This window comes from Letharia columbiana (assembly GCF_014066305.1).
Source record: "Letharia columbiana isolate WasteWater2 chromosome Unknown Sc0000004_s0, whole genome shotgun sequence".
NCBI lineage: Eukaryota > Fungi > Ascomycota > Lecanoromycetes > Lecanorales > Parmeliaceae > Letharia > Letharia columbiana.
In genome coordinates this window covers 1,006,852-1,017,297 of record NW_023501040.1, presented here as the reverse complement: position 1 = coordinate 1,017,297, position 10,446 = coordinate 1,006,852, and the positions used below count along the sequence as shown (strand labels likewise).

General features: G+C 51.9%; 7 protein-coding genes across 7 annotated transcripts; 3 read left to right on the top strand and 4 right to left on the bottom strand.

Annotated features, from left to right (window-relative positions):
• Positions 1 to 413: 413 nt before the first annotated feature.
• Positions 414 to 740, top strand: HO173_002287 (uncharacterized protein; the record flags this gene model as incomplete). The annotated part of the gene is made up of 1 exon (XM_037304221.1): positions 414 to 740. One exon carries the CDS (start codon positions 414 to 416, stop codon positions 738 to 740), a length of 327 nt encoding a protein of 108 aa, XP_037169016.1.
• A 334-nt stretch (positions 741 to 1,074) lies between these two features.
• Positions 1,075 to 2,392, bottom strand: HO173_002286 (uncharacterized protein; the record flags this gene model as incomplete). Its single annotated transcript, XM_037304220.1, has 3 exons — positions 1,075 to 1,201; positions 1,255 to 2,180; positions 2,249 to 2,392. 3 exons carry the CDS (start codon positions 2,390 to 2,392, stop codon positions 1,075 to 1,077), a joined length of 1,197 nt encoding a protein of 398 aa, XP_037169015.1.
• A 2,122-nt stretch (positions 2,393 to 4,514) lies between these two features.
• HO173_002285 (uncharacterized protein) lies at positions 4,515 to 4,835 on the top strand (the record flags this gene model as incomplete). The annotated part of the gene is made up of 2 exons (XM_037304219.1): positions 4,515 to 4,596; positions 4,660 to 4,835. The coding sequence occupies 2 exons, from the start codon at positions 4,515 to 4,517 to the stop codon at positions 4,833 to 4,835; spliced, it is 258 nt and encodes an 85-aa protein (XP_037169014.1).
• Positions 4,836 to 5,769: 934 nt separating this feature from the next.
• On the bottom strand, positions 5,770 to 6,133 carry HO173_002284 (uncharacterized protein; the record flags this gene model as incomplete). Its single annotated transcript, XM_037304218.1, has 2 exons — positions 5,770 to 5,955; positions 6,032 to 6,133. The coding sequence occupies 2 exons, from the start codon at positions 6,131 to 6,133 to the stop codon at positions 5,770 to 5,772; spliced, it is 288 nt and encodes a 95-aa protein (XP_037169013.1).
• A 640-nt stretch (positions 6,134 to 6,773) lies between these two features.
• On the bottom strand, positions 6,774 to 7,076 carry HO173_002283 (uncharacterized protein; the record flags this gene model as incomplete). Its single annotated transcript, XM_037304217.1, has 1 exon — positions 6,774 to 7,076. One exon carries the CDS (start codon positions 7,074 to 7,076, stop codon positions 6,774 to 6,776), a length of 303 nt encoding a protein of 100 aa, XP_037169012.1.
• Positions 7,077 to 7,839: 763 nt separating this feature from the next.
• HO173_002282 (uncharacterized protein) lies at positions 7,840 to 8,145 on the top strand (the record flags this gene model as incomplete). Its single annotated transcript, XM_037304216.1, has 1 exon — positions 7,840 to 8,145. The coding sequence occupies one exon, from the start codon at positions 7,840 to 7,842 to the stop codon at positions 8,143 to 8,145; it is 306 nt and encodes a 101-aa protein (XP_037169011.1).
• A 522-nt stretch (positions 8,146 to 8,667) lies between these two features.
• On the bottom strand, positions 8,668 to 9,696 carry HO173_002281 (uncharacterized protein; the record flags this gene model as incomplete). The annotated part of the gene is made up of 1 exon (XM_037304215.1): positions 8,668 to 9,696. The coding sequence occupies one exon, from the start codon at positions 9,694 to 9,696 to the stop codon at positions 8,668 to 8,670; it is 1,029 nt and encodes a 342-aa protein (XP_037169010.1).
• Between the last annotated feature and the right edge of the window lie 750 nt (positions 9,697 to 10,446).

Below are 10,446 nucleotides of genomic sequence, written 5' to 3'. Positions count from 1 at the left end.
TATCTCTTCCAGACTTTGCTGCGCAAAGACAAAGCGGGTTGTGGAGAAGTACTTGATGCAGTACTGTTCTTGTAGTCTAAATCACGTGATCCCTGGCGCTTGCCCCAAGCCTCATGCTCAACCTTGTCGCTGACACAATTGACGTGTTCCTCTTCCGGCATCTCAGATAGATGAATTAGCAGATGACTTAATATGAGAGAGCCGTCATTTGCGCGCGGGTACGTATTGAGGTCGACCATTTCCACTCCCTGCAAAAGCACACCGAGAGAACTCTACAACAAGCCACTTCAAGGGCGCACAGGCATTTGGTGACACGTATCTGGAAATCGGATCCGAGTCTTATTGTTCGATAAGCTTTCGTCCTGTTTCCGGCAGATCTCGGATTGGTTTGGCCCTCCTACAACGACACCGACATGGCGGAGCTGTCGCATACCAAGATGGGTGGTGATACGCTTGGTGTTCCTGTTCCCAATCTACCTGTTGGCACGGCCGGCGGCTGGGAGCGCGTAACGTTGCTGAAGGACGAGGCGTATAATGATGGAGAAGCTAATGGTTATTATGCGCTGGGCGGTTGGCTGATCTTGGTTGGGTACATGGTAGATGAGAATGGCGGATTGTGTCGACTGGGTGAGGAAATTCGTGAATTCTCGATTCTGAGAGAAGGGGTTACGGTTTGCGGAACAAGAACGAGACGGAAAGAAGATGTTGATACCTTGTTTGTACTTACTCAAAGAAAGTAGACTTCGTCATGGTGCCCATATAGAACGAATACGCAAATTCGATCTAGGCTAAGGGCGCTGATGATAGGATTAAATAGGTGTTGGTCTATTGAAAGGGTTCACATTCCCAAAAGGGAACAAAGCCGGCCCCTAAAATTAATCAGAATGGGACCCGAAGGGACAGACCCAGATTACACTGCACGAGCTTGTTGGAGCCGCAATGCAGTTGCGTTACAAGTGTTTCATCAAGCTGGCATCTATTCTCTCACTAATGCGGGAAGGAGCGACAGTGGTTGCACCTTCAAACAACCAACACTCGAATTGATGCCTCGAATGGTTCTGCTCCCGTATGCAATCACACATTCTCATCTCCATGACGCTCCCCCGAGCTACCTCTCTCGCCGATGTCAACAGAGCTACCAATCTTGTCTGCCGTCACCTTCTTCTGGTCCAAATGCCCGTGAGTGTTCAGAGCGCAGTGACTACCGCAGTCGGTAAGCGCTCGCTCTCCGGATTGAGGGATAGGAAAGCTTACGAGTTATAATCGTAATCCTTTTCATCCCAGGACTTCAAGGTGTCTGTATTCTCTGAACCAGATTGCACCCCCAATGAATTCGAGCCACTCTCCACGGCTGTTTTTCCTGACTTCTTACCCGACGAACCGGAGCCACTTCCCACTGCGGTCGTGGAGCCTTCCGGTGATTTTGGTTCCTCGGCACCAGTGATGGTTCGGATGGCAACGCTGCGCAGATTTCGCATGAAGCCTCTCGTGGACGTTCCTGTGAAAAGTGGTCGCAATAGAGGCAAGCATGCGCCCACAATACCAAGAGCCGACTCCACAAACGTCCAAACCACAGCTGGTGTCTCGTACCATGTTATGTCGAAGTCTCCTCCGTCGGCCAAGGCTATGATGTGGTAGAAGACAATGAGCTTTGCAATCCCGGAAAGCACCGTCAGAAGCCCAAGAAGGAAGATAGCGGTGACACCGATTTTGTGCCTTGCCGGCATTTGGAGTGCCCAGATGCAAGGGATCGGCAGTGAAAGAATGATTATATCAGTGAGCACGTCCGTCCACGCCTGTGCTAGGTACATCGTGTTCGTTTGAATGCATGAATTAGCCTGGGCTCCGGAGGCCTCCCAATTATACCATATTGGATAGCATTGAAGTAAGTTCGCAAAGAAGAAGGCAACGGACCAGACTCCAATCATACTGATCATTGTCCACACCGCCGTATTGAAGGTATCGCCTCGAAAGACTCGTTTGTAGAACAGCAGCACCGATAATTTCGTCAGGCCGAAAGTCAACGTGGTACTCAGCTGCTGCGCAAAGTTGATTTCCAAGAACACTACGTCGCGATGAGTCCAGACTGCGTTGCCTTGTGCGTCCAGTTCCACGTGTCTTGCAAGGTCTCCGTCTACAGCTCCAACATAAATGCATACAGCGGAAGCGATGGTGAAAAGCTGCATCAGGGTCATTCATTGGCTTCTGACCGAGGTCAAAACACGCAGGGACGTAACAACAGACTGACCATGGCTAACACAATTGTGTAATCATCCCAGCCAAGCCCCACCTTCTTCAAACGCCTGGCACAGAAACGCAGCACGATAGCTAGCAAGGCCAGCACGGTCAAGAAGGTCGTCACACCAACTGATTGGCCTGGAGATTGTATCATGGTGACAGGTTTTTAACGACGATTTCTGCAGGCAGAAGCAGATCAGAGACTACCAACTACCAAATTCTTTTGAAATCAATCAACAACGGTATTGGGCACTCGTTGAAAGAATTTGGTTTACCCCAAGATAAGTTTTGGGTATGAAGTCACAACTCAAGAATGAAAATGCGGAGAAAAATGGCTAAATGGTACAGGACCCTCTTTCTTTGGTGCCCGCAGTGGCATCCTAAATTTGGATAGAGCTCTGTTGCGTCCTCTTGACCAGGGCCAATGCCAGCAGAAGCAACCATTTTCCTGTGAATTTACGCTTCACCTGCGCAAGAGTATGCGGGTCTCCTTAGCCTGGAGAGGCTCTGAGAGACCAATTGCGAAACGCGGTCCAACCACACTCACCAGACCGTTCGAGCTGTTTTTGACTAGGTACCATGGATCTTCCCGTCCGATTTCCGAACGAGTATGTCTCCAGCGCATGACGATAGTCCACAGTCTTACCGCGCTTATTTTTGGTGCAGTCAATTTATTCAAGGTCAGAATCATCCTTTTTACTCTTTCATTTATTTTGAAGACGCCAAGTCGATTTGTGTGGCTGGACGGGCTTTCGCAGACTTGCAGCAAAGATCGTCAACCTCGCAGCTTCTTTCCCTCCGCATTTCGCCATGCATGATCTTAGTCTTCAACTGGTGCCATTATGAAACGCGACGGAAGCACCAGAAACGTTGATTTGTTTCAGCCAATGACGGATGAGCGACTAGGGATATAACCGACAGGCGCTCCACTTATACGCGCTCAGCTCAACGACCATCGAACTCCTGCGACTCCACCTTCTCCACATTGTGATCAAAATCGTTCTAAATCACCCGAAGAACCAATTGGGAGGTTGGAACTATGCAACCCTCGAGTGGGGGCCTCATCTACTGAAGCCACCGTAGTTTTTGATAGGTGGTTGCTTGTATGCACTTTCTCCGCGGTGATGGAATCCGGCCAGGCAAGGGTCTGCTAATCGTCATGTCGTCGAATATAACGCCCAATGCATCATTGTGCATCGGAGAACTTGAGTCATACATTTCCCCAAGAGCAGGTTTCATTTTGTCATACAGCCAGCTCAATAAGTCTTTGCAAGAGGATTTGGAAATGCCGACAGCGCACTACCACTGGGCTACGAACGTCGAGCCCTGCCCTGTCATAGCACTTGCGCACCGTGGCAAAATCAGCGCAGCGTCGACCGGTCTATATTGGTCTTCATTCCGCATACGAAATCGGTCGTGCACATGCGGCCCTCGTTGCCGTGTTACTATTCATGTTTGCCCAGGGCCTCAATGCCAAGAGCCTGTAAATATTACCGCGCCCCCGAAAGAACTTGGTGCTGTCTCTCATCAACTCTGTCGGTCCTCAATTTCGCATGGAAGGTCACTGACGCATTTCCTGCCGTGTTCCTGAGTTTGATAAACCCGATCTTCTTCAACCGAGAAGCCTGATATATTGCCGCAGTACCGCACGAATGACGCGCGCCGATGGAAAACGGGGACACATGGCTAGGAGAATATGAAGTGTAGATACCGAGAGGATCCGATTGCTGCACAACGTTCCGTGATAATGCCAAGGTGCTACTTCATGCATTAGCCTTGGCAGTGGTCAAAACCCTCTGCACGATCGTTCAACGTGCCGCATGCACCAAACACGGCACGCTCTTGGCAATAACGCCGTGCAGCGGAGAAAGCGTTTAGTGCGTTTCAAATCGATGCCAATGACTGATCGATTCTTGAAAGGAATAGACTAGAAGTACTCACCCCACTCAAACATCGTTCCCGAGCCGGCAGATCAGCCTCCTGAGATATCCTTTGGATATCAGCTACTGTGTACCTGCATCACCCCCTCTTCTCGTTCTTGCCGCCCGACTTATTATTCATTGTTCGAATAACTCTCGGTTTAACTACTGCGCCATCCACGTAAACATTCCGCCAATGAGATGAAATGGCGCACTTAGCTCCAATTCTGGTTTTCTCTATAAAACATCACGGCATGCCCAACTTTGACACGCCCTCCCCAACAGAGCTACTAGTCTCCCAGAAGCCCTCATCATTTGAAACCTGTCCTCAAACCCATCATTCCAAGATCTACGACAATGCGCGCCACAACTTTCATGTCCGCCCTCCTCCTCCTCCTTATCTCACCTGCCTTCGCAGCTCCCCTTGTCAAACGTCAGGGTAAATCTCGTTCTCCTCTTTTGACCAGCCCTGAATCAACCTAGCAATACTAACCTCACCCAGGGGGGGTAAGCGCCATTTTGGATGCTGTGCAGCAGCCCGATACCGAGGCTTGCACCAACGGACGTCGGAGCTTGATACCGTTCTGGCCCCGACAGTACAAAGCCGTCAACGACTGCAGCTTCGAGATTGGCTCCGGTTCGGCCGTCGGTGCAACATGGAGGTTCGATGAAGGGTAGGGGGTTTAGCGAGTTTGGCTGAGGAATGGCCCAATCTGCTCGGAACTCCCAACCGCGCGAGATGTCGTGCGAGCCGGGCCGGTTGAGGGATACTCGAGTTCTCTGCGTGGTTGACCGCTGCGTCGTATCCATCAGACACGACACCTTTTCTTTGACGACAGAGGTGGGGTCGATGTGGCCTTGTTACATTTCTTCTTCGTGCTCGGTCTCGAGATTTGTGGTGATGGGACGGTTTTGTGCATGTCACCACCACCTTTTAAGACGAGCTAGTATAGTAATGACTTTCTTGGAGATGGCGATTCAAAACCTATGAAGCATGAACTGAACAGTGCCCAATTGTGACCTGTGGTGAAGGCTGGTTGAGCAAAGCCTTTTATAAGAACTGAACTGAACTGTACGGCAGGTAAGTGCTCGACATGTGTGGGACAAGGAAATATGAGACTCGCAACGTTTTGCGGTAATATGGCCCGAGAGTCGTGGGGTGCTTGACACGGGGTTGGTCAACAGTGGGTTTTCAGTAACAAAATACGCGCTACCTGCTAGGCATTCATACTGTAAATCGCAGGGAAATAAGTTCAGTACATCATACGCGCTTCATAACATTGTGCATGCACATCTTGCAGGGGGCCATGTTCCAATGTAAAATAGTGTTCGCTTATTTACACAAAACCTCGTTCTTCCCCTGACGAAATATTCGAACCCCGGCAGCACCCAATCCATGCAGCAAGTATCCCGCATTTTATCATGTGACTCGCCAAAGCCTCGCGGCCAAGTAACCTTTACACTTCAGAAAGCCCTGACATATTTTCCGCTCATCCCAGCCTTAGCAAATCCATAATCCCCTCCCCCTTCCCCTTCCCCTTCCCCTTCCCCATCCCACCCACCACCACCACTCCTACCAATCCCCCCTCTCCCCCCTCCAGGATAATTCACCTCACCCCAACCCACCCCTAATCGCCCTCAACTTCCCCTCAATCTCTTCCCCCACCTGGTTCAGCTCCGTGATCAAAAGCGCCAAGTCGTTCTCATCGCCGCCTCTGCGGAGGAGGTTGTAGATGAAGGCGGCGACGATGGCGATTTCGACGTCGTGTTGCGCGATGGGGGTGTGGGGTTGGTTCGCCTGGGGGGAGAGAAGGGGGGTTAGTGGGTCGGGGTGGAGCCGGATATTGGAAATAGGGGAAGGGGGGGGTACTCACGAGTGCGGAGATGGATTGGCGGAGGCTGGAGATGAGATCTGGGTCTTTGGCCGAGCGCTGTGATGGGATTGTGACGGGGAAGGGTTCGGGGGATAAGGGCATGGTGGGTGAAGAAAGGGTTTGGTTCGGTTTGATGATCAGAGGAAGTTTTTAGACCATGAGGCATTCACGTTTGAGGAGGGAGTAGATGATGATGTTTGAAGAGCTTCTGTGATCGCGAACGCAGACATCAACTGATGAGTGCACGTGGCAGTGAAACCGGGCAACTGAAACGGAAGTCGATGAGATCGATCTGACCTACTGAATCAGGATGCGCTGGCCGAGATCTGTATCTGGTGCCAGCTGCTAACACTCTAATCTGCAGTTGCCAGATCTTGGAAAACTTCACACACGTGCTGCAAATTCTTTGTTTGCATTTTGGATTCTGCGAAGAGCGCACTTTCCAGATCAGATTTTTACCACCTACCAGAAAAGACGGCGAGCCGATCTCTTCCTCTCCCCTTCCCACCACTACCGCTCTGAAGCTTCTCGCGCTAGAAAAGCGACAATGTCATCCTGACCCTGCGGTTCGCTGATCCAACATCGCCCATCCCGATACTCCTTCCACTCAACCTCCCGTCCCGACCCCTTCAGCGCAGCGCAAGCCTGCCGATATCCAACCACCTCATCCTCCACCGAACGGCAGAGCAACACAGACGCATCCACAAACGGGTCAGCCCACACATGAGACGTCGGGCCGTCTTCAAAACCGATCGTCCACTCGGACAATCCCTCCGACCCCTGCCCGCATGGCAGGCTCCATCGATCCTTTCGTACCGATCTCTTCGATCTGCGCCCGGAAAGGCATCCACCCGCTCAGGCCGCCTAGCTTGCACTGCCCCTTCAGCATGGTGATTAAACCCGTCGCGCATCCTTGGCTGATACCCGTTAAGATAATGCGGCTTGCGTCGCCGTTGAGGCGTTTGGTCTCATCATGGATTACACTTAGCAAAAAGCCCACATCCGCCTGCAACTCCTCTCTCGTGCTCGGGTAGATATCGTCCATTTCTAAGGAGCAGCGCTCGTGAGACGAGGGGAATGCACATTTGTAACCTGGTGAGAGCTCCTGGAGAGTCTTTCCGGCCGAGGTTTGTCCGTCGAAGAGATCTTCTCTGGTGTTTTGAGGTGGGTGGACCGTTTTCTCTCTCTCTCTGGATAAATTTGCCAGAAGGATTTTCAGACTCAGGCAAGGCGCCCGATGGTCTAGGGCTGTTTAGCGGACTACTGCTCCGGACCGGTCTACTGAACCAGTAGTCTAGACCGGTTTAATCATTTCATTAATGGTCCTAGAGCGGCTCAGGTGTGTGACAGGACCGGTCTGAACTACTAATTTACGATTTCAAATCTCTTCTTAATGTTGTTACTCATCTACATTTAGATAGAGCGTTTCAAGTGAGGATGAAGATCCAAGTCAGGTTCTCGGTAGAAAAATATCCGCTGAGCTCTTCCAAGTGGCGTAGAGTACCCACCACTTTCATATCAGCTTTCTAGACTATCGGTCTGGATGGGTCTAAACTGATCCGGACCGGTTCAGTATCTGGACGGACTACCTTACGGACCATGTGTATACCTTCAATTTAGCCCTATTCAACCCTCTAGACCGGGTATTCCGGACCATCGGGCGCCTTGAAAGGAAGCAACGATATGAACATATTCTGTTACGCCAAAAGACTGGCGACCTACAATAGTAGGCTATGTGATGCAGAGTGCAAAAAGAATTCCGTATCACTCCCACCCGTCGACGTCCAAGAGTCAGAATCGCCACGAACATGCCACCCAGAATGCCAAAAAAACTTCACCGTTGCCGACTCCATCCCTCCCAGAAGCTCGCTCTCAATCTTCCAACGCCACGTCTCCCAGGTCGATCGGCTGCTCTCGGACCGGATAGACACGTCGATACAGACGACCGACATCCTCATCGCTCCGTCCCGGCCACATATAAGATACCGATCGGTCGACCGATGGTATACGCTGCCATGTACCGGCAAATTTGGGCGATGCACCGTTGCGAGTCGGTCCTGGCCAAGACTCGAGCTCGGCAAGAGACCAGCCCTGGTTTCGGCGCAACGCTGTGACATGGTGGGGAAGAGCAGCGTAAGGGTCTCCGGGCTCTCAATTCTCTTGTTTTCCGCGAGGGTTTCTCTTCATTGGTCTGCTGTAGCTCGTGAGTGTGCTGAGATTGCGAAGCTGAGGGTGACCACGCCTGCGCACGGAAAGGCTTGAATGCCCCCTTTTTGGATCTGTGTTGTGAAGGTTCAGGAGAGGGATGGGCCCTAAGCGAAAATTTCCTTTGGGGTCGTCCGGGATAGAGTCCGTAGCTCTTCGACGTGGAATACCGGTCACGTGGTTCTCGTCTAAACGTAGGTAGGCTCCTCAGACTAGATCTCCCATCTCCTACGTCGACTTGAAGCTCGGTGCGCCTGAGAGAATGAGCGAAACCAGGAAGCCCTTCCCGTTCATTCATCACTGATATTCGAATCTTTTCGAGTTTGACTAACCCCCTTTTCCACCTTCCCAGGCGACTCCTCCCTCGACCATCCTCTCTTTTCAATTTTCGCGCACCCCACACAGCCCGAAGGCAGCGACACTGCCCATTCTCATCCCACAGCTCCATGCACTTCCAGCACAACCCGGCCCCGCAGATACAATCCACCCTTTCGCAGCCGCCGGTCTTCTCGATCAGATTCCTGCACCGCGGGCACTTCCTGATATCCGTGTTGAGATTCCAGGTCTGGAATTCCGCCGTCCCCACGCGCTGGTACATCAGGCAGGTCGTGCCGCTGTGGGAAGGGGCCCGGCAGGTGGTGCAGATGGGCGTGGCGCACTTGAGGCAAGTTATCACGGAGCCGTCGGTGGAAGTGCGATAGGTTTGGTCGCAGTGAAAAAGTCGGGCATTCTTGGATCGTTTCGATCGTTTGGAGGTAGATTGCGAAGGACTTTTCGAGGAGTTGTTCGAAAGTTTCGGACTGGAGAGCGAGTTTGAGTTCGGGGAGCAGGAAGGTCCGTGAACACTTTCCTGAATCGCCGAAACACCGAATCGGGATTCCTTCTTTGCGGGCGGAAACGCATTGGACAGCGAAACAGGCTCGACAGTACCGATGGCCGCAAGCGGTAAGGTAGGCGTCTTCGGCCTCGGTCAGACAAACGGCACACTCGGGCACTGCAGGATCCTCCTCGATTCTCAACCTCGCCAGGTGGTCTCGCAGAAGGTGGCGTTTGATATCCGTCATACACAGCGGATTGGCAGACGCTTCGTACTTGATCTCAACGGGGACCAGTCTTACATCGATCTTGGTTCGCGGGAGACACTTCGAATACCTCTCAAACTTGCGCCCGATGCGTGCAGCGAAACCCGGATCCTTGACCTGAACGTGCGCGACGACGGGACACGCGTCTGGGCCGGTGGTGACGTGTACGCACGACAAGCCCACCGGTTCTCGGAAAAAGGCAAACATGTATATCGCGAGATCGCCGGCGGTGCGGTTCGGCACGTTGCAGGAAAGTTGGATCGCGCTGTAGTCGGAGGGATGCTTGATGCTCAGAACGCTCGCTCCGGGCCCGAAATCGACGAGGACTCCCCTGAGGATGCGGGACTCCACCTGGCCCTCTGAGATGTCGGAGGTCATTGCTGGTCTTGGTGTTGTGGTGCTGGTCAACGATGCGGACTGGGAGGTTTGGTGGCATTGCTAAACGGGCCAGTATTGAGGTCGATCTTCGAGGGTGATAGGGTCATCGGAGATGGGGTTGATTGAGGTTTGATTGAAGGTTTGAAGGTATTGCAGTGGAAGGTGATGGCAAGTGACACATCCATCCAGACCTTGAGGAACCAGATTGCGGTAGCCGAGGCGTGTAGCCAAATAATTGTCAAGAGGAAAGACGTATATGTATAATGAAAAATGCTATGTGTCAAACGCAAGCATGGAAAGCGACAGCTGAGGGTTGAGAGCTAATAGGATTCGCAAGGGTGGGTGATCGTTGTCAAAAGTGACGGCGAACATACCGCCATCTCCAGCCAATCGTAGCCATTTTTGATGGAATGAATGTATCACGACACTACTTCCCCGCTCGCCAAGCCTCCTCCATAACACTTTCCATTGTCGGCTTCTGTGTCACGACTGACCCCTCACCCAAGACACTATGAATGACGACCGAATGCATAGGCTATATAACACAGATGGTGACTAAAGAAAAAGATCAGTTTCACACATAGAATAATCGCAATGGAGAGAAGAGAACGAGACTGTCTCCTATTCTATCCTCAAATCGCTCATGCCCCCGTTCATACCATGATGGGGCGAGACAGCGTTGAGTCAAAAAGGCAAAGGGATTGTCTTCGGGATGGGGAAGCTGTGTTTGTGTCCCAGCGGGCTTAGCTT